This window comes from Apteryx mantelli, chromosome 10 (genome assembly GCF_036417845.1).
Source record: "Apteryx mantelli isolate bAptMan1 chromosome 10, bAptMan1.hap1, whole genome shotgun sequence".
In the NCBI taxonomy this organism is placed as follows: domain Eukaryota; kingdom Metazoa; phylum Chordata; class Aves; order Apterygiformes; family Apterygidae; genus Apteryx; species Apteryx mantelli.
Window position 1 is genome coordinate 14,541,783 of NC_089987.1, and position 22,942 is coordinate 14,564,724.

Below are 22,942 nucleotides of genomic sequence, written 5' to 3' on the forward strand. Positions count from 1 at the left end.
ACCAATATCAACACAATAAAATATATCCATACTTTGTGACTGGCACAGTCAGACACATCAGCACATTCCGGTGTTGGGTTTGGCAGTACATAGGTGTGGATATTAAATAACTAATTTCAGTCTTATTTTGTCTGTGATGTGCCATGCCTCAATTCTCTCTGCTGCGAAGTGTCAGGGAACAGACGTGGCCAAGAATCCTTCTCTCAGTGCATCAGAACTCGGGAAATCCAAACACATCTCTAAAATCTTTATTTCAAAATCTTTTTATTCAACTGTTATTCAGCAATATACAATACAGTTTATAAACAAATGTCTTACCTTGTTTCCAATCTTTATTTAAAAATAAATATTATCGACAGTGAATATTAATTATGGTAAGATGTGCCTTTTTAATTAAAATGTCTCAAAAAGAAATAATTTAATTAAAAAAGAAAAAGGAAATCCAAAAAACCTAAGCACAATAATCTACTAAAAATATTTCCTTTCTTAGGAAGGGCTTTGACCCAACATTTTTACATATTGTCATAAAGATAACTGCTCAACAGTTCGTGCAAAATGAAGAGTCAGAGGAAAGGTTTAGAAAAGAAAAAAATATTACATTAAAATAGAGAAATCAGAAGTGCCATGCACAAAGCAGGGCGTTACATCATAGAATCTGGAAACTAGATGCATTATTTTATGTGGTTTACTTTTTGTGACATCCCCAAAAATATGTTTTTCCCCCCAATTAGAATTTATCATGCTTCTTTCAGTCTCTTTCTGTCCATCTTTAAAACTGCAGGTATTTTTGTCAAAGGTTTGCTCTGTTTTTAAATAGGTTCCTTTCTGTTTGGCTGAGGAGTAGCTGAGGAAGTAGTCCATCAGTGGTTTACTAATAAAGCTACAAGCTTATGCAGTATTAACAGGAACATATATAGGAGTGGATCTGTAGCATAAATAGGTACTGTACCTAAAAAAGAAAGAGACAGGGAGAGAATGAGATTTTATTTTTTATCTTTTCCAATACAGAAGATTAAATGCAGAAGAAAAATATACGAAGATTTATTTTTATCACTTCAGAGCCAGGGGTCAGAAGCTTAATTTTAATAGTAAAACAGCATCCTCAAGCTATCCAACTCAAATAGCTTTCTCTTCATTCCTCCCCCTCTCCCTCACAAGTCTAACTCCACTTAGGTCATTTCATTATGCATTACTAATGGTATGCCTAAACTTGGCTCCAGTCAAGTTACCAGCAATTGAGATTTCTATAAATACACCTTAATCTGGTATATAGTTTTTTGAGAAATGACAGGTATCAACCACCCATTACTTTAAAAGAAAATGACAAATGCTGTGGCTGCACTCCTTGATTAACAGGACATGAACCCATTTCATTTGGAATGGGAACAGCAAGACCTTGACATCTTCTTTACCTTTTATAGGAAAGAGTAGAATTTTAAATTAAATATATACATAGGAGCTATAGAAAACAGAAGTCAGATGCAAAACACATCTCTTACAATTGTACCACCCAAACCCAAGGAGGGCAAGATTGCTCCCATTCGTACAAGGCAAGGTTATGTGGCACAACATAGGGCTGCACAGAGATATCTACGTATGTGCTAACCTGGGAAAGCAGACACCGAAGAGCAGGGCTGTCTCAGGGTGCGGCTTCCCTCAGGCCGTTACACCAGTGGGCAGGGACAGATTCTGATGCCCTGGTTCATAGTCAAAGATGGCAATCAACAGGGCTGTCCCCACCACATGCCCATCACCGTGCAGGGTCCAGGGCTGCTTTCCTCTCTTTAATAGGTCACTTCTGTTCTGCTGGGCAAGTGTGAGAATAGCCCCTTTTCTGCTGAAAAGCTCTGCTGCCTTTGTGCAGCAGCATAGCTGCAGGGCAAGCAGTTACTGCCCTTCACCTCCAGAAGCCCTGCTGAGCCCACACAAATGAGGCCGGATTCGTCTGCATCGTCAGCTGCTCGAATCCAAAGCGCCAGTTGATGACGCCCTTCCAAACCTACTGAATGCAATAGTTCATGCAGTTGTCACCCACACTGTAACGTGAAAACCAGTGCTGTAACGTGAAAGCAAAGAGCTGCACATCTCTTCCACTTGGCTGTGGAACACTTCTCACAGGAGCAAACAGAAAAGAGAGATAGCAGCCTGACCCTGACATTTCAGGTGGAGTTCAGTGGGGCACCAGAAGAAGGATTTCACTCGTGTTGCTTGTAGACTGAATACCCTACATACAGGAGTGATAACAGACAAAATACTGAAAGCCACCCAGAAAAAGGACTGTCACTGCCACTTTTCAAAGTATGAAAATTAAAAAAAGTTTTAGTGTATCTCTGAAAAAGAAATCAGACCACTTCTATTTAGGAAACTAACTTCAGGCACCCTGATGTGAATACTTTAGTCTTAGTCTCTAGGAGATAAGAGTCTCTCTCAGCTAAGGCAATATCAAAGTAAATACTTCGAAAAGTTCTTCTGTAAACCACTGTTCCCGAATTCAACATACAGGCTGCCTCATAATCTATATATGCCTCACCAGCAAAGCTAGAGTATTATTATCCAGTATCAAAAATACTTCATAGTAATGTGGTGTGTGATTGGGGAACTTGAGCAATGTCCCCACAGTGTGTTATCTCAGACTCCTTAGACTGTGCAGGGATTATTTAGTTATTAAGGTTTTAATTAAATCCTTGCATGCACACACACACAAGGCTAACAACCTACTTAGCAACAGCAGGACATTAAAACGAATACAGGACTTTTTTTTTAAGCTGAAAACCATTAACAAACACAATTAACTCAGGTAGCTAAAGGAGTAATTCATTTAATTCTTGTAAAAAAAACATGAGATGTGTACAAGAAAGAGCACAACAGATGTTGAAGCTCAGGTTCCAGGGCAGCAGATGGGACAGAGGATAACCAGCCCCAAACTTCATGTTGGTCAGAGAGGCCACAAAGCAGCAGCTCACAAGCTGGGGCCTGCTGTCATTACTCAGAGAGCAAGCACACAGCGGGTCAGTCTTGCACAGCAGAGAGGCTTGAGGAGCACCCGCCCTTCTACACCTGCAGGCAGGATAGGCAATCCCCACTCTTGCACTGAGAGAAAGAGTGATGACAACAGGACCCTTGTGCTGATGGCAACACTGCCAGCCTTCCTAGCCCCTGTAGTCGGAAGACTAGAGGCTGCTAGAGCCATTCCCTGCGCTCGGGGAGCTCACTCCTCCAGGGATCCTGCACACCTGGAGATGAACCCAACTCCTGCAGTACTGCTGGGGAAGCAGGGATGTCCTTTGGCAACAATCCCCCCAGCAGCCTGGCAGGAAACACAGGTGACGAGCCAGCCACACACTCGTCCTGAGTGAACAAACCTGCACCAAGTCCTGCAGATCCTCCACCTGAGCTCTGACAGCCGCTGCACCAAAGGGGCTGCTGTTACCAAGCGCAAGCCCTTACTCTTCCTTCCTGACCTTTCTTACACGTGTTCTTTGTTGTAAACAAAACACTTATTGAGGCAATGGGAGCTGAGATATAAGTAACAAATCTCTTTGGAGATCTTTGGGTTCTCCAGAAAAGGGAAGAGGGCAGATAATGACACAAAAGGAGCCTTCCCAGTTACATTTTTAAATACCTCTCCATGTTTTGTAAACTTAAAATGCTCCACCTATCTGACTTGAAACTTGCCACAGGCAGCAGGGCCAAAGAATTTTGGCAGGCAAGATGAAATTTAGTTCAGCAACAAATAGAGCAGAGCACCCAGATGAAGTATTCTGATGCACTGGTGGACCCAGATGGACTTTACATACTGTAACTCAATGGGATTTCCTTTATTCCGGCACATCGCTTGTGCAGAACGCGGCACCCAAAACAAGCCATGTACTATTAAATCTCCAGGGCAAAGCGCTGTCCTAATGACACTGCCCGTTTGCAATGCACGCATGGGCCTATTTGCACAGTCCTCTGAGAGGACTCCGCTGGTCTCAGCAATCTCTCTGAACCCTTTGATTTGAGTTAGACGAAGGATGCTCAGTCTCTCGCAAGTCAAGTCCATCAACAAGCTCATCACCAAGTCCATCACCAAGCACCCATCACCAAGCTCAGTTCAGATCAGTAGTAGTCCAGAGCACACAGCAGTTACGTGATCTGCTCCAAGTGTCATGGGTTTACCTATAGTATGTGAACGTTGTTCAGTCTCCTTATTTTTCCTTAAACATATACAGTCAATTCACAAATATATTCTATTCTACAGTATTAGCAAGGATAAAACCCTGACACCACATCTACTTACACCAGAGAGGGAAAACAGTCTGCTGATGGGAAAGGCAGGAAAAGTCAACAGTAAAACCCCATCTTATGTCTGTCTTTGAGCCTAACATGCTATATGATATCTGAAGGTAAACTGTTTATTCATAAATTGCAATCACTGAGACAACAGACCCATAATTCCAACTAACACATCACTATTTCCAAGCTGTCAGATGGCTCTCCTCACTTCTGGGACATGCCACAGCTGTGAACTCAATCCCAGGTTGGTCTCCAGATCCAATCACACCCTTCCTCCATTCCCCTGTGATGGCAAGGCACAGCCACAGGCCCATGCTTCTGGCGGCTGCACACAGTTCCCACGTGCCAAATTTCTGCCAGCTCCACACCTGCACACCACTAAGGTGAAGATCTCTGTTCTTATTTTTAATGGAAAGCAATGTCAGTTTCAACTCCACGCAGTAGCAGTGTGCCTTCTTCCCAACATCATTCTTATGGCAATTTTATGTACCAGTTCAGTTTAAATCTCAATGCAAAATTGTGAATTAAAATAATAGTCTGGATTTTTTGTCTTTTCCTCTTATAGAATTTGCCATATTTTTACCTATATCCTCCATCTTCTTAATTCTGCAGGAGAACTTGAGATCAGTCTGTTAACAGAATTTCAGCAATTAAATAATGGTAAAATAGATTTCTAAAATTTATTTTAAAGCAATTATTCATATTGAACACCAAATACAAGCTTCTCTTTTCATACCAATTCAATGATCTGGTCTAAAATTATTCTGGCAGTGGAAGCAGATACAAAGATTTTCCAAATTCTCTTCCCTCAGAGCATAAGTGGACCATAAATATCATTTCCATTAATTTCTCTCTGCTTAGTTAACCATTTTCATTATGTGTGATATTGTTTATAAACAAGCCGGACTAAAGTGTCCTTAATTCTGCTGTTAATGCACTAGTGGAAGTCTTGACTTTACTTAATAAATTACTCTGTTTGCAGATGTAAATAAACAGAATGTGGTCTTGATCACTAGGATCTAGACATGAGACTTGACCTAGATTTGAGAACAGAGAGTTACTATCCAGAGTTTAAATCACAAATACACAATTATTTATGAAATACGGACACTTGGAAGAAAACATTTATGTTTTGAATATTCATTTGATATTTTGTTATTGTAAGTTTATTTATCACCCATAGATTTAAATTTTTGTTTCTGAATTGTTTATATACATGTGGCTTAAAGGGAAAGTCTACCACTAAGCAGAACAGTAATGAATTATTCTGTTCATGTACAGTAAATTGTTCTTTGACATCACTCATCCTTCTTTTGGATTTACAACATAATAATGTTTTACTGTAGTTGTGTACTTAATAATTTGTTTTGCACTATATTCATCAAAGTTTGACTTATAACAGTTCATCCAATTGAAAACAATCATTAATTAACCAAGTGACTTGTGACACATGGAAAAAATGGGATTCTTCTACCAGCCATATTTTACCAGTAGCCATAAATAAAATTTCCCACAGTTTCCTATTCTTTTTCCTAGAAAGAATCTCCCAAGTCCTGTGATCTCTCTTTCTAAGATGGTGATAGAACACAGTAGCACAAATAATACAAAGTTGAAAGACATTAAGTCTCTTTTCCATGATGAGGTAACACATAAAATTTGACCTCCCATTCACAACGGAATAGGGACGCCGGCTGGCAGTAACACAAGGCATTTCTATGTACTGCCTTTTATGCCGTGACACTGTTAGCCTCAGTCTGTTTCCTTACAGACCAATGTCCAGTTCAAGCTCTCAAACCTGGCATTTCATTAAGAGGTCAGGGACCGAACCAAAGGTATAGACTGATTTATTATCTCAGTCCAGAAACTTTAGGCTGTGCTTGGAGAAACTGCAGCTACTATCTTATATCTATGGAAAAATAGATTTTTGTATGGGTTGTTGGTCAAGCATCATTACAGGCAATAAGGTTCTAGATAAAACAAATTCTCTCTCACATAAGTTTGGAGCACTTCCATTGAATTGAACAGCATTTCCCAAACTTCAGATCTAAGAGCTTCTTAGATCTTTTTAATTAAAAAGACACCATTACTAAAGTCACTATACACTTACTAAAAGAGATAATAAGCTACACCACATTAGAATTACTCCACTGTTCGAGACACGTTTTTATAAGCTGCATATATCCTTATTCCACTCTTAAATACATATACCACAACCCCCCCCCCCCAAACATTTTGCTATCATCGTTTTTAATCCACCATTTGAAGTTGGTGCCTTAATCTTCCTAATCATCACCAAGCGTTGCTTCTCCAGGATGGCGCACAAAAGTGTCAGAGCCTGTGTTAACTTCAACACACTCTCCCAGCTAAACCCTAAGATACATAGTATGTAACCCTAGTATGTAAAATGAGGTGTTCTTGTTAAAAGAAAGATGTGGTACTACGGAAATCCATGCAAAAATACCGAACCATACAGCCACCATTGCTCCTGGCTTTTGACTGGTTGTGGACCATCATGCCTAGGCAGAACAGTATGGCAGAATTAGAAACAGCTCCAAAGCTGCCTTTTGCTGTTGCTAATTTTGGTAACGATGACTTCCTGCATATTTATAAAGGATCTGCTCACCACTGAGCCTACCTAGAAGGCATGAAGAAGTGACAAAATTAATTTTCTACCCACTACATATTTTTAAGCATGAATGGCTTCAATTTTGGAACAGCCTTCCATAACTCATCTTTAAAAAGCACTTCATAGAAGTCAGCATATGCACCGCTGCATAACCATGCAGGTAGAAACTAGTGGTCCTGCTCTCTTCCTTCACCTATGTCACTGAGGTTTTTCAGAATACTAGTAAACCCTTTTTTGCAGTTGGGTAAAACTATCAGAATTACCCCCCATACCCTGCTTATCAAAAAAGTCTAAACTTCTCATTTCTTACCTATATTGTAGCTTCAAACTCTTCAAGAAACAGAAATCAGTTTTATTGGCTTGAAAATACCAGTAGTTTTGTAAACTGTGTAATCATTTTAGACTTTTTCAATTATGCCTAAGTTTCATGTTTTGTCTACTTTCTCTCTTAAGACATCCATTGCTATGTTAAAAACAAATTGCCAAAATACTCCGTAACAAGGGTAACTGAAAGCTACTCCTATCCTAATTTTGGAGACACAAAAGGTTTTAATATTTCAAGTAAGCTTTGTATTCTCATTTGGAGTATTTAGCACTTCCAAAACAAAACGTTCTGACACTTGCTCAGACCTGTACCTACGTATGTGCTGGGCTGCACTGAAGTGACTGAATGTGGAGGCGACATGGATAGTAAGGCCTGATAATTCTACACAGACTGTACACAGGGCTGCACAACACAAATTTCCAGCACAGGTAGAAAAGTAAATATCTTTCTTTGTGAAATAACTTCAATTCTTTGTAGCAGCCTGGTTTTTAATGTTAATTGTTCTTTATGTTACATCTAAAAATCCCATCTTAGATAAAAGGCTTTGGTGGTAACCCCTAGCAGGACTAGCAGAGACTGCATGGGAATCGCAGCATTTTGAGAAGCGCAGTACCACTATTAAGGTGATCAGCTGAATCTTGTTTTCTTGAGACACACAGCATCTTCTAGCTCCCTGAGCATTCCTACTGACATGTTTAACCTCCAATTTGAGAGAGAAAAAAACAACATGGCTAACCTCTCTTGAATACCTGCCAGCCCCTGTTTTAGCAGGCACTATGAAAAATGGGTCATGTACATGATACAGTTATGGGCATATTAGAAAACAAGGAAACTGGATGGCAAGCAGAGGGAGGTGTAGTCATGCAAGGAAATGATGTGGAAAGACAAGTTACTTTCTCATATATGCTAATAAAAAGATCCCTTTTTCAGTGTTGATTTTGTAAAGTACTGCAGTGCTTTGTGGAAGTCAATCTGTTTGAGTGCCTGTGGGATAGGACAGATGCAGGAACTGGTAGAGAAGTAGAGTTGAGTGTATGTTATATATATGTATATATATGTGTGTGTATATATGTATATACCTGCAATTATCAAAGTGGATTTCTGATCACATTAGAGCTCATGTCAACTGAGATTAATTAAGGCCAAGTTATTCTCAAAATATTAGGCCTGACAATCCCTTCCAAACATGCATATGGTACACAGATCAGTCAACTGCTCCAATATCATCTATGGAGGCTTTTCCCTATTCTCCTAGATCATCTGGACATTATTAGAAGTAAGCTACAGGATTAGATGGACAATTGATCCGATACAGTTCAACAGTCGCTATGGCTCTTACATTGCATGACATTTTTTTATTAAACACAGCTACTAACAAACAAAAGGAAAGCTACATTAATGGATTTGGTGAATTTATGGAAGTGCTATCAGGCAAAGAGCAAGATATATTTCTACTTTTTACCAGGTTACCCGAAAAATATGCAAATTCATCGTCAATAGGCTGGTAAAAGCTTGTCTCCCACTAAAGTTACAAAAAGTACCACAGAACACAGGGAACAGTTGGTATATTTTCCCTGATATAACCATTTCCCTTTGGGGTAAACAGAGATGTACAGAGCAGTCTTACAGAAAGCTTAAGTCCACTTCTCAACACCACACTTGACCATGAAAGTTGCCGCATTGAGTGAAGGGTTCCATCCAGAAAGCCCTACAAAGCAGCAGCTGAGCCAGTTAGCACTGAGCCTGGCCCCTGAGCAGCTGCCATTTGCAAATGTGTTGTGAACTGGAAACAGTCAAACAAACCATCCAACCACTCCAAGTATCTGCTCTTGGAGAAATTAAGGAAGAGCTACAAGAAAACATCATCTGCAACCGATTTATAACAAACTCCAACAGGAAACACTATGATAGACAATGTCAGAGTAGAAGAGGAACACGTGTCCTGAATACTCAGAGTCATTCATTCTATATAGATTATACAGCTAAAATACTTTCATATTGGTCTGAATTTAAATAAACCTGTAACTTCCCTCTTTTGACACCTGTAGTTGGTCTTTACTTTGTAGCACATTCCCACTAACAGATTTCTGCTTTGGTATCTCTGATTTGATCTCCCCTCAGTGGAAAGTAAAGACATCAACTATCTAATTAAAGAGACCCAAAACATAATACTCTGGATTTGTTTCATTTCTAGAATTTTCTGGAATTCCATGACCTAAAACTAACCTAACAAAATCAAGCACCACTAGTTCACTCCTCGACAGCTGAATAATAGAAGATACAAAACTCCTCATAATGAGATCTGGCCAAAAAATAATTTTGAACTTAAAACATATAGAAAAATACATAACTACATTAGTGATAGTTAAAGTATTAAATGAGCATCCAGCCCTACACATCCTTTTTCAGCACTACTTTGTGAGCAATTCCACAGTATACTGCTAAATAAAAATACCCAAAAATCACAACTTAAAGTACCCATATCATGAGGCAGATTAAAAATACAGATATTGGGGTTTCAAATACTGAGCTTTTCACTGAGCCTGGGCCATATTCTCAAATTTTCCTTTATAAGCAGGAGAACTAAAAAGCCATGTCACAAAGCAAGCAAGCTAGATACTAACATGATCACACAATTCCAAAAGCTGACACTTTAAGAAAAGACTTGCAATAAAACTCATACTAGACGGAAACACAGATTTCAGAGTAGGTAGATGTGATACAAGTTGTAAATATTTGCAACCCAGAAGAAAACAAGACACTATAGCTCTCACTTAACTGCCTTTTAGAGTATTTTTGACTTCATTAGGATTAGCAGGGAACTCCAAATGTAGTTTTAACTATCACTCCAATCAGAATTACTGAAGTTAAGTAGATTCAAGAGTAGATTATCTACACATTTTTTGAAAAATAACCCTGTCTTATCTATACTTAAAAAATAAGTCTAAGTGCATTAGCAGAACACATGATGCTACAAGGAAAAATGCTATATTGAGAGCGTGTGCTTGAAAAAAGTAGAGCCTATGACTTGTAGGAAAAAAAGAGAGATCACCTTTTTGCTATAAATGAACAGGGACATTTGGGGTACATAAAATACATCCCCCCACCACTCTCTCTAGCAACTGATTTTTGCTAGATATTATTTAACTAAAGACACTGCTGTGCCCGAGACTCAAGTGATGCAAAACTTTGGGGAATTTGAAAAACCATGGACATGGGATACTCCTTAGTGTCCTCTTTAAATAAGAAAATTCCAGCTCCCTCAAATAAGAAGGATTTGGATTAGAATACCAATTACAGTAGAATAGAAAACATTTAAAATTTTATAAAGTAGCAAAATAGTTCTACTTGTACCAGTTTGGTGAATTTTATACATGACCAGTAAGATGACAGACAAACAAGATGATGTCCATTACAGGACTTATTGTGTTCTGCCTCACTGGGAAGTTAGCAACCGTTCGTAGCACATACAACAAGGACATTCTGCTTCCTATCTATAACCATGCAAAAGCATGATACAGCCAGATATTACAGCAGCTACTTGACATCAAAACTAAGCATCGCTTCTGCAGGTTCCTTCTCCAGCCGCGGCACAATGACCTGCATACTGCAACCACACTGGCTTCTCCACAGAGCACAGTTGCTGTTCTGCCAAACTCCTCTTTCCTGCTAACAAAATTGCCTCCCAACTGATAACAGCTTAGCAATATAAAATACTTGGTTGTTAACCACTGTTGTGACAAATAATACCATTCTGCTGACAACCCCATTTTTTCCAATACAAATCTGCTTGAATTGTTTATTATTGACATATGGTACTGCTTTGCCATTATCTAATTTTAAAAACACATAGTAAACAGATATTGTGAATCTGCCAGCATTTTCACTGCTTCAGCAAAGCTAAATTAAAACCCCAAACAAACTCATCTTATTAATAATACAGTCCTGTCAGACTCTTAAGAAAAACCACCTTCTTCAAAGGACTACTTTAAGATTCACTTCCTAGCAGATCCTGCTATGTCCTTGCTTTACAACTACAGACCCCAACTATACTATCCTTCTTGAAACAAGTACCATTAAGACTGCATTTACATTCCTTTGTTACAACAGAGCTAAGACAACTAAGTATACTGCTTAAAATATTAGGGAATTACAGGAATTATAAAATATTAAGAAATTGTAGATTACTAAAACACAGTTCAAGTCGGAGTTTATACATCAGTAATGCTGAATAAATATACTGGATGTAGCGAATATGCAACAATTATCTGCCCCTCTTGCAAAATACACAGACTGCAAGTTAGCCAGTACTGCAAACTAAGGGCCTATTTTGCAAAGTACTTATTGAAATTGTACCTAAAGAAATAGCCGTATGTATTATATTCCCACACTAAGTGTTGTGTTTGTTCATGCAAGAGAACGCTCAGCCTCCCAAATACAAGTTTGTTTTTCACTCACAGATGAATTATTTTGTATGAAAATCCAGCCTAAGCTTAGGTATGACTTTCCACTTGGAAAACCCCTTTCATTGCTTTCAATGATTTTTTTTATTATTATTTTTATCTATAACTTGACGATATTAAAGAAGCTCAAATAATACTCAGATTTCTTCAAGGACACTGCACAGGCTTTAATAGGTTAGTACAGTTTTGTCTGTCCTCCAGGGAACAAGCAAGAACAGTTAAATGGAGTTTAGTCAAATAAATTGCATTTCCACAATATAAAAACACCCTTGCACAGCTTGTTTCTGCCCTAGCTAATGAGGTGACATGGTATTGCAGTTGGTACTTTTGCCCAGTTCAAGATTTAATCCATATTACCCACACACAAAAGAAAATATTTGACCTCACTTGTCCTCAAATTAGTCTAATTTGCCTAGATTTTAAAGTCGTAGTGATGTGTATTTAATGAGAATTCTTTTTGCATGTTTATTATCCAGTGACATTTAGGAGGTCAGCCTGATAACTCAGTTATGGCCTGTGTGTCTTGCTACTGTATTTAATATAAAAGAAAATGTGATGTGACCCAGGTCATTTTACATTTAACTACACATAACAATAGAATATGAGTTCATACACGATCCCATAAAAAGCACAGGGGGAGTGGAGTAGACCCTGACATCAGATGGAAAGGCGGGAACCTAAGCTGAACAACAAAACAGAGGGATTTTCCTTTCTTGCTACTTTGTGAAATGCTCATGCATCAAATATAAATTAGTTCCACTGGCTGTTTCTCAGGCTAGCATGCATCAAGTCATTCAAATTCTGACAAAGCCTGGAGAGCCCTAGATCCAAACTAGGCCCCTTATCTACAGTTAATCCAAAACTCAGCTCATAGCCAAGTCCAAACAGAGGCCTTCTAACATGCTACAGCTCATTACACTCCAACTGTGTGTTCATTTGCTTTGCTATCTCTTAAACTCCAAAAAAAAAGACCTGCTTCCCAGTTCCTGCAGGAGGTCTAATATTCTCCCACGTAGTCTCCTGCCTCAGCGCAGGTTGCCACAGCTCAACTTTGTGCAAGCATCACAGGGAGCTGCACGTGCACAAGGATTGTAGAATTGAGACCTGATGCTTTATTATCCAAGGCCCTGTAGTCCACAAATGGACTTCCTTCCACATCAAACATAAAAGGCTTTGCAGGGGGAAAGCGGGGGTATAGGCGTGAAGACTCATTTTCTTCCTCACTGTGAACACTTCATCTCTGCATACCACATGCATTCCTCTCTGTCCTTCCTAGAGCACTCTAAGCATAATGAATCAGAATTTCTTGTTTCACGCTCCTATCTTTATTTCATTTAAAGCTTTCACTTCAGAGCTTTGTTACTAGAGATCAAACAAATAAAAAGGAATTTAGAAGCTGCAATGTCTGATCCACATTCACCTCAGAAGTTAAACTGAAAATTGCCCCCAAGCCAATACATAGACACTCATTTTGGACACTATTTGATAGAATATACCCAATTGCCTCCCATAAGGTCAGTATGAAGATATTTGTTTGTTATTTCACCTATCAGATGATAAAGTTAGACTCAGGACTGCAGCACTGAACTGAAATGTAGGAGCTTTGGATTTAATTTTTCATACTCAGTTTCACAGCCCCTTGTTACATTCTTAACAAAGTTGGTCGTTGCTCCTCCTAGCATTTGTCTGTTTTGTCCATTTGGACCATGATCTTTTGGGGACAGAGATATTCACAGACTTCCGTGTCTTGCTCATTGGTGCCCCTAACACCCCCCCCCCCACCCCTTTACCAAGTCAAAACTAGGAACACTTCTGAACGTGTTAGTACTATATGCACTCTCACTTGCTCACTCTGAATTTTTTCTTACAGCAATAAATTCAGTTTGCATATAATTCTCTGGATTGAATGCTAAATATTGTTTTCATTTAGAACCTTGCAGACAACTCCTCCTTCTCTGACAGTATTAAAAACAATGACCTTAGCAACAAAACTTTGCCTCTTCGCAGTCCAAGTAATATGTTCTCAATTTCCACTTTGGGTAATCTACCTTAAGGGTAGAGAAGCAATGATCTCTTTGAATCTCATGAAAACACAGTGCTGAATACAGCAGTTTAGATATTACAGACAATCTTCTATTTTGAATAGCTAATATTTCTGACATATCAAACAAATTTTCTGTCACATTGGATATGTTCACTTACATATTATGATGTTGCCTACAAATTTGTATCAAATACCATTTCAGACTACACATCCCTAACTATGGATTGTCCATTTATAACTGGTTTGTCAGATGGAACTGCAGGCTCTTTAGAGAATCTGCATGGCAGACACATTTATTTTAGTAAGTTCATGTTTCAGTTCAACTATAAGATGCAAAGAATCACATTTTTCCACTGCATGCGGGACTGGGACTCCAACTGAAATCAACAAGAGCCCTGCAGCCACATCTGAAAGCAGCATTTGATCTACAGTCTCATTTATGGGAATACAGTACATAGAAGCCTTATCTTACTAAGCTGAACATATCGGGAAGATTTCTACTGCAAAGAAAATAGGATTAGATCCCAGTTAATGAAAGACTGGCTAGCATCACGCCATCAGCTTTTAGGCAGAGTTCTCCACTGTAACAAGTGAGGGTGTTTCATAGTAGTTGATGGCAAATCAGCTTTTGAGCGCATTTTGAGCGGAATCAGCATTTGAGTGCATTAGTGCATTTGTGCTTTTACACAAAGGAAACATTCCCATGTACAATGAAAAGGCTTACAAATCCCGAACACTTCCGAGTAAATGTATTATTACACACACTTTCGTGTAAGTATTTACCTATATGTGTTTTACAAAGCTCAGAATAAGATAAATAGGCATATATATTATGTTATTACGCATATATATATTATTCATATACCAAAACAGGTTTGAGTCCTGCAGTTTCATACACCTTATATGGGCAATGACTTGGTTTGATTTGATGTCCCTACTCTGTGAAAAGTCAGCTATGACACTGCCGTGAGGAGGTGGACACAAAACAGAGCTTCTAATTTAAACACGAAAAAAAAGAGAGAGAAAGAATTATTTTTTATAAAGAGATTGCATTCTTTATGGAGAAAATTAATCACTGAACCTAAAATAGCTTTAAAGAACACCAGTTTAAAGTACAAAATGAGAAATGCTGACGCTAAATGATGACTTTTTTTTTTTTTAAGAAATTTTAAAATAAGTTTAGTGCTTGTCCAAGAAGATATCACAACAACAGCACTGGAGACCGCAGTCTTCTATTTCTTTACAAAAGCCATCAATATCACTACAAGTTCTAGTCATGCAGACTTCCATATTAGTACTTTATGCATGTGCCTTTATTCCGGGTAGGGAGGGACACTTTATGTCTAGGGGAGATAAAGTTCATTTCTTGTTGCTATACCAAGCTGCCTTGCTCTGCTTCAAACAAGCTACCGAACAGCCATCTCGTGGTAACAGTTTCTGGTCTAGAAGGCATCTGAATCAGAAACTTGGAGGGCCAAGTCTTCAGAGGCTGCTAATCTGAGCAACGCTGTGGCTGACCTTTCATTGGTAAGTAATTACGGACAGCTCCAAACTGTCACAGATTTGTAAACTGTAACAGACCAAAGTAGAAGCCTACAGGCTTATACAGGGAGTCTTGATTCAAGCAGAGTAAAAAGACATCTTCACAGAGGACAGCATGAAAGAATACAAAATGCGTTGCCTTCCTTCTATTCAGATGAAAGCAGCTGCTGTGGTATACCTTATTAAGTAAGTATTATGAACAACAGTCTCAAGCTCTACAGCAACTTCAACTTTCTCCCTGAAAGGAAACTGCCACAGAGTGGCAGTGTTCACTGATACCAGTGTGCACAAAAGAGATGTCACAGCAGGAAATTTTGTTTTAGCCCATTTTGTAGCCCTCTTAGCAGCAGTCTCCATCTGGAGATCCCCACAAGATACTTTGCTGAATTCCAGTATCTTTTTCACTGATTTAAATCACTCCATTATTTCCATAGCTAGCTGCAATGCTTATGTTTTATTTTCAGAATTTAATCCAGCCTAAATAATGATGCAGCAGTGACATATCCCCAAACCACAGAAATGTAAAAAATTAGGATGGACAGCAGTTTAGATGATCTGGGCAGGAGGGCTTGCCCTAACAGACTTATCTGCCATGCTCTCCTGGCTGCACACACTCGCATCCATCTGTGACGATGGAACTGAGCCCATTACAATTCCATTGTGCTGTTTCTAGTTCATATGCACTGTGTAAGCTTTGGATTCGGTAGGCAGGCTGCACAGCACTGTGAATCCTAAATATAACTTCTGTTGTCTGCATGGAAAACATTGCAAAACTTCTCATTGTGAAAGAGTGGAAAGAGGAAAACACGAAAACAATTGCTAACTCTGGACTCCGAAGACAATAACAGATCGTTTCAACAGAAAAAGGACGGGACATGAGCATTAAAATGTTCAGTTCAATTTCTGGTGGTCAGCAAAACTGAACTGAACTTTTGCATGTGCCCACAGACACCTGCAATTATACCTCAGTAATTACCACTTTGTCTTTCACTAGACACCCATCAACACATACTTTATATTCCTAGGAATGACATGGAGTAAAACCTAGTTTTCATATATATTTCCACACAAGGAAGAACTAAATTCTTCAGAAAACAGTGATAAGTAGTAGCCAGAGAAAACAGAGCATCTGTAAAACACCCCCATTTCACAGTGACCTATATGCAACTGATTTCCATTACTGTGAACCCAAACCTGCAAACATTTGTTTGTGAGTGTGAACAGGTGTCAAAAAGAAGAGTGAATAATCCTGTGTGATGATTATGAATCTGCTTCAGAAGACTCTCAGCTGTGAGGCGAGCAAGGGGCTTTCCCTAAGCACAGTCAATGGCATATGATTGTTTCCCTTCTTCCATAGGTATGTTGGCACAATCACTTGTTCAACATTAGTTAAGTGACAGTGGCCAAGAGGGGACCTAAACCTCAGCAAGAACAGCACTGAATGCCTTTCGATATCCTTGCAATGTAGAATTTTAGGACTCTGCGTCCTTTGCACCAGACTCCACTGTCATTAATGAAAATAAAGATTTACAATGGTCTTCTATGGGCAGTCCATAATTTAGTAATGACACATTAATAACTTTTTCTTAAAACAGCATTAACTTAGCTCAGATAGCCAATCAGTATTAGCGTTATATTTACCATTTGCAAAATATTAAATAGACTAGTATTTCAAAATCTTATAATGCCAACACTTAAAATGGGGAGCTCATTACACAGCAATTGACATTTTAGAGTTCTTCTCTTCCAAACCTGTATCCTGCTCTGTATGGGGCCACACACTTGTCCACAGAGATCAGCTTGTATAACCACTTGCTGATTTAAATTCTCTGCAGAACAGTCATGACATTTTGCTTACTTCAGGTTGCAACTCTCTTAAAAATACCACATTTGAAAAGCTGCAAAGAGGGCTCTGAAAGTGAGGCATCATATAGCTTCCACCCACAGAAACGAAGCTGGCGCCGACCCCGCTGCCAGGAAGGTTTCTCTGCCCTCCCCCCCAGCTGCGAGGCAAGGCTGGCTCTAACACTTCAGCTGTTTGGATGATTTAGGCATATATGCTCACAGGCCTAAGCACAGTCATCTAGTTTTAGCACCGCAGTTGTAATTTCCTCTGTGGTAGATCGGGCTGTTTGTGCTCATTTTCCGTTCGCACACCCCACCGCCTGGCTGGCACCGCCGTGACGAGCACCCGCCGCCCCGCGCCCGCCCTACCTGACCCGTGCTGCCGGCGGAGGATGGCGGCCTGCCCCGGCCGCGGCGAGGCCGAGGAGGCGGCCCTGGTCCCGGCCGTGGCGGTGGAGGCGGCGGCGGCGGCGGCGGGTCCCGCCTCGGCGGGCGGCGGGCGCTTGTCGGGGCCGGGCAGCGGCGTGGCCCTGGCGGAGGCGCCGTGCCGGCGCGGGGCCGCGCCGCTCTGGATGTGCGACACCGCCTCGGCCGCCTGCACGTCGGGCGGCGCGAAGCGCGAGAGGACGCGCAGCAGCGCCTGGGCCTTGTGCTCCTGCGTCTCGTCGTCGCTGTAGTCCGCCACGCGGCACTCGTACACGCCCTCGTCCTGCCGCCGCACCCCCGACAGCCGCAGCCGGTGCGAGATGTCGTTGCCCTGGACGCGCACCGTCTGCAAGAGAGGGCACAGCCGCGGCGCCGCCTCAGCAACGGCCGCTCCCGTAACGGTCGACTCCGTAACGGTCCCTCCCGTAGCAGCCGCCGCCCCCCCCGTAACGGTCGACTCCCTAACGGCCGCCGCCCCCCGTAACGGTGCCTCCCTAACGGCCGCCGCCCCCCTGTCCGCGCAGCACCGACTCCAAGCTAATTGCCACCCATAACCAAGCATCTCGCACCTAAACCCCGTACCTAGACGTTCATGCTCCCCTTCAGGGCCTCAAGTGGCAATCTCCCATCAAAACCAGTCACTGATCACGCTGCCCGCCCGCCCCCCCCCCCCCATCTCCTGCACCTCGTGCTCGGCTAAAACAACTCCTCCTCCTCCTCTCACATCGCCCCGAGCCCCTCTTCCCTGGCCTTCGCTCCTCTCCCTAACACACCATTCCCCATCCCACACAACCCGTCTTCCTGGCAGTGTTGGCCTGCTCCAAGGCCGATGCCTCAGGGATGCCCAGCTCCCTCGGGGTCCCCCTGTTTGGGTGCTGTGAAGGACCAAACACCGCTGGCTTAACTCCAGCCTTTAACGTCACGGGTGGGACAAGGGACTCGTCCTCATCACCAGCCAGCCTGGCGGGAGGGAAGCGGCTCCCAGCCTGCTTCTCAGCACAGGGGAAAAGGGCTGGTGCGAGCAGGAGCCACATCCTGCCCACGCGAAGGCAATTCTGGCCTGCAATCGCCGAGGGAGGGATCTTTTCTCCTACAGGCGGGGGGAAGAGGAACAGTATTGCCGCAGCTAACCGGGGTCTGCAGCCTTTACACAGAGCACAGGACAAGAAAAAAAAGCAAAAAACTTCTCTCCTGATCTGAACCACCGTCCTTTTCAAAGGTGGGTGTAAGGCAAACCTCAGCTCCTCTGGATTTGCAAGGAATGAGACGTGACAGCTACACCAGCACCAGATGGTCACATTTTGACCAAGCCACAACACACCAAGCAGGGGGAAACGTGCCACAGTCCTGCTGCGCTGCAGGAACTGGGCTGCCCCTGAAGCTGCCTAAGATCATGTGCCGAGAAGCAGGGGGATACAATAAATCCAACATATATGGGAAGAGATGTGTGCACCACCCAGCTTGAGCTGCACTTACGCTGATTTTAGTTGCATCCTTATTTGTTACCTAAAAGAACAGAAAAGGAAAGATATTAGACTCTGCCCTGCCAGCACCTTGGCATGATGCTCATCTTCCCACCCCGTCCCCAGGTGCATGGAGCAGGACACAGGCGGATGCAACTTGCACAATATCCCATTCGCCTGTGCGGGGCTGCTACGGGAGCTTCCTTGCCATGTGGGAAGGCAGCTAGCTGCTCTTTAACTGGCGGTATTGCTTTGCTAAAGCTTAACTGAGCTTCTGTGGTGCTAACAGAAGAAGTGCTGCGTTAGCCAAGGATACGAACCACAGGCAAAGAAATGCTTGGATGTTGCTCCTATTCAGTGATGAATAGCGGGAAATAAGCTTTAAACAGTGGCATTAGCACAGCGGTGAAGTGCTTGGGCAGGCCAGATCCTGCACTGCTCAGGGCAAAGCTATGGTCCTGAAACATCCTGGGAGCAGGTATCGCTCATCAGGGTTCGAACTTGATTATTTTTTCTGTCTACAGCCAACTACTGTAAAACTAAGTGATGCATTAGATCTCACTGATGTGCCTCCCCCAGGGAGACAGTCATCATTCTCCAGGCAAGCCCTGTCACCATTTATTGTGAACACAACTCACGGCTTTTTTATAAGGTTAAAGAAGACATTTAAATCCAAGCGATTTATTTCCCTGTCTGACAACTGACTTACACTTTCCCCAGCTAGGTGGCATCGCATTAGCTCAGTGTCTATATGCTTTGCATCTCTATTTGAGTGCTGCAGGAAAACAAGCCTGCCACAGAGACAGGACCTGGCACAGGTGTTAGAGGCTCGTGCCGGGAGCATTCCTGCAGGCTGGGTGGCTGGAGAAGATGACATGGTCTCAGCTGCAGGAAGACACATCCGGCAGCTCCCACTTTGCCCTGCTCCTTTTACAGCCCTGCTCGGCCCCCGAGAGGTGTCTTGTGCCAAGGGGGAGGCTGCAGAATAAACTGGCGAGTCAGGGAAACGCAGCTGGAAAAAATTAGGAATAGAGCCTGCCCTCAAGCCAGGCTGCTTTTTAGGGGGAGGGGAGAAGACACGCAACATTTAACTCTGCTTCATGCATTTTAATTACTACATCTGACTGTGTTAAAATGTCCTGCAGAGCTCCAGCTATGGACACAGGTGTGTACCATCTCCCCAAGAAACTGTGGGTTTGTATATACACACTGATACATTTGTAATGTACCAACAGAGAGAGTGGTGTATCCCTTACTCCTTTAGCTGCTTTATTAGTGAGCAGTCTCTCCCCCACATTTTACAGCGATTACTAGCTCAGCTCAGAGCAGCACTGGTTTTTGCTTATCCCCACTTTATAATACAGTTATTTTTGACCACCTCTCTGGATCCTCATGGCCAATCTTGCAGCGGGATATTTATCATTTTCTATTTACAATCCTTAAAGTGCTGCTGTTTTTTCCTGGGGTGATTTAGCGCCCGCTCACTCCAGTTCTAGGGAGAGCCTGGGAAGCTTTGTGAGTCCACCCAAATCATCGGCATGTCGCAGGAGAGGTGCCTCTCCTCTGTGGGCATTGCCGGGCTTATTTTAATCACTCGCTGAGCATGTTGCACTCAATGAATATGTATGTTTCCATGGCACTTCATTACCTTGCTCCTGCTGCCAGGGACACTGATGGCTAATTCATGTGCAAGTTCTCTGGCTGGTTCTTTAAGGTACCACCATTGGATTTCCAAGGAGTAAGAGGTGGATCCGCTGGCTCGAAAAGCACAAGGCATCTCAATATCATCTCCCTCCCTAACAGTCACATCTTTGGGAACTTCAGTAAAGGTAGCTGAGAGGAGAAGATAGAATTACAAGGGCTGGTTAATGGGAGAGATTAAAAGACAAGATCAGTCCTTTTCAGTGTAATCTGATCTGCTTTAACTCAAGGGCCAAATGCTGACTGCGACACGAGGTTCTCGCCTTTCGGTGACACAGAATAAGCTGAGCATCCGGGACTGTGCACCTCTGGAGAGCAAGGATGAGCCAGGGCCACCCTACAGCCAGGTGCCACGGTCCAGCAGAAGGGAAAAGTTTGAAGAGGATCTTAAAAACCCTCGTCCTCCTCCTCCTGAGAAAGCCCTGGCAGCATACAAGGACACTAGTGTCCCCCCTCCCTCATCAATGTCCCTTCTCCCCCAAATTCGAGGGTGCAAACTGGTCGGGCTGGTCACAGGCACCATCTGCACATGTAAAGGCTGGGTGCTGGCTGCTCCCACCTCCCGCAGCCCCCGCTCTGCAGCAGAGTGCAGGGTGCTGACACGCTGTGAGTTCAGCCGGCTAACCCCACCGTGAACATCTGCAGCTACAACAGTGCAACCTTGTTCGCAAAAAAGCCCTCCCTGGACAGCACTCCCTGCCCCCAGCCATAAAGCACTTCCACAGGAAGAAGTACCAGCGAGGAAGGGATTCAGGCATCACCAGTAATTTTCGATAGAAGGGAGACTGGTAGGGGTCAGATCCAAACCCGCAGCACAGACTATGGCTAGCACAGATGTTGGGGACAGGGAACACCTTATCGAGTCAAACCCCGGGCACTAGACTTCCCTGCCCATCCAGCAATTCCCACTCAACAGAAGTTTATACACATCCCTTGTGCATGTTCTGTTTGCAGTGGCTATTTACTATGGGAAGAGGCAAAAGTTTGCTACTTACCGTTCACAACGAACAGCAGCAGTGCATTGAACATCAGGTAACAAAGGGTGCAGAACAGCCCTCGATTTTCCATTTCATATATGTAGACTTTAGAGCGAAGGGCAAGTGGAGAACCGAGAGTGCTCACAAAACAGCTAAGAATTCGTCAATCCCATGGCAAACGGCAGACATGTGTCTTTGACACGGGTCCAGGGTTAGGACTCTTTCCAAAAAAGCCAAAGCCACCCGACTAACCTTTGTTTGTTTGTGGGGAAGCAAATACAAAATCCACAGCCAGCTGCTCAAATTCGCTGTCAGGTGGAAGCGACGTTCCTGAGAATTAAGCAATAAATCTCGTCTCAGCTATTTTCTCCACCGCTCGCCTCCGCTCACCAGCAAGCACCATTCAACTTCCCTGCGCTGAATAGGATTTCTCGCCGTCCAAAAGGGAGGCGGCGCCGCCGGGCTCCTCTCCAAGCCCCATCACAATGACAACTCTGGGCTCGGGTCTGCGGGGAAGCTCTAATGAGGCAGCGCGGATTATTCCCTCCGCTCGGGAGCCGGGGCGCGATCGATATCCGCCGCCGGCGGCCCGGGCTCTCCCTCCCCGCGCTGCAGCCGGCCCCGGCGAGGAGCCGCCTCGGCGCGCCCGGCCCCGCCGCTCCCCGCCCGGCCCCGCCGCTCCCCGCGCGGCCGCTGCGCTGCGCCGCCCCGCCGCGCCCCGCGCCCCCCCCCCCCGCGCCGCGCCGCGCCGCGCCGCCCCGCAACGAGCGGCACCCCCCGACGGGGGCTGCGCGCCGAGACCCCGCAGACTGGCTGAGCCCCTTTTTGCTGTCGTTCCTCTGGCTGGGGAAAACTGACTGCTCAGGTAGCGTGGGTATTTTTCACGCTGCTTAGTCTCTTTGGCGCTCTTTAATTATTACTACTGCTTTTTAAAGATTTTAGCCTGAAAGTAACTGTAAAGTAGTTTAATGAAGAGCCATAAAACTACTTCTTGCTAGCGTACTGGCCCAAGTCTGGGTCTCTTTTCGGGGTGTGTGCCCAGAGTTGATTATTCAGTTACTGTCAGACTTCCAAACTCGCTATGTTTATTACTTGTTAAAATACATTAAGGAAAAAAAATAACACTATTGATTTAGAATACAGTACCATAAAGAGGGAATGTTTCTGTGGATCAGCTGTTTCTCAGGCAAACTTCCCAATAAAAAAATGAAAGTGCTCACAAGTCAAATCTTTAAAGTCATTACAGTGAGTTACA

The 22,942-nt window shown here is 43.0% G+C and overlaps 1 protein-coding gene across 1 annotated transcript; it reads right to left on the reverse strand.

Moving 5' to 3' along the window:
- Window positions 1-359: 359 nt before the first annotated feature.
- Window positions 360-22,222, reverse strand: VSTM2B (V-set and transmembrane domain containing 2B). The gene is made up of 5 exons (XM_067302899.1): window positions 21,706-22,222; window positions 20,658-20,842; window positions 19,023-19,052; window positions 17,490-17,892; window positions 360-949 (listed from the first exon to the last, which is right to left on the reverse strand). The coding sequence occupies exons 1-5, from the start codon at window positions 21,776-21,778 to the stop codon at window positions 861-863; spliced, it is 780 nt and encodes a 259-aa protein (XP_067159000.1). The 5' UTR covers window positions 21,779-22,222; the 3' UTR covers window positions 360-860.
- Window positions 22,223-22,942: the final 720 nt, after the last annotated feature.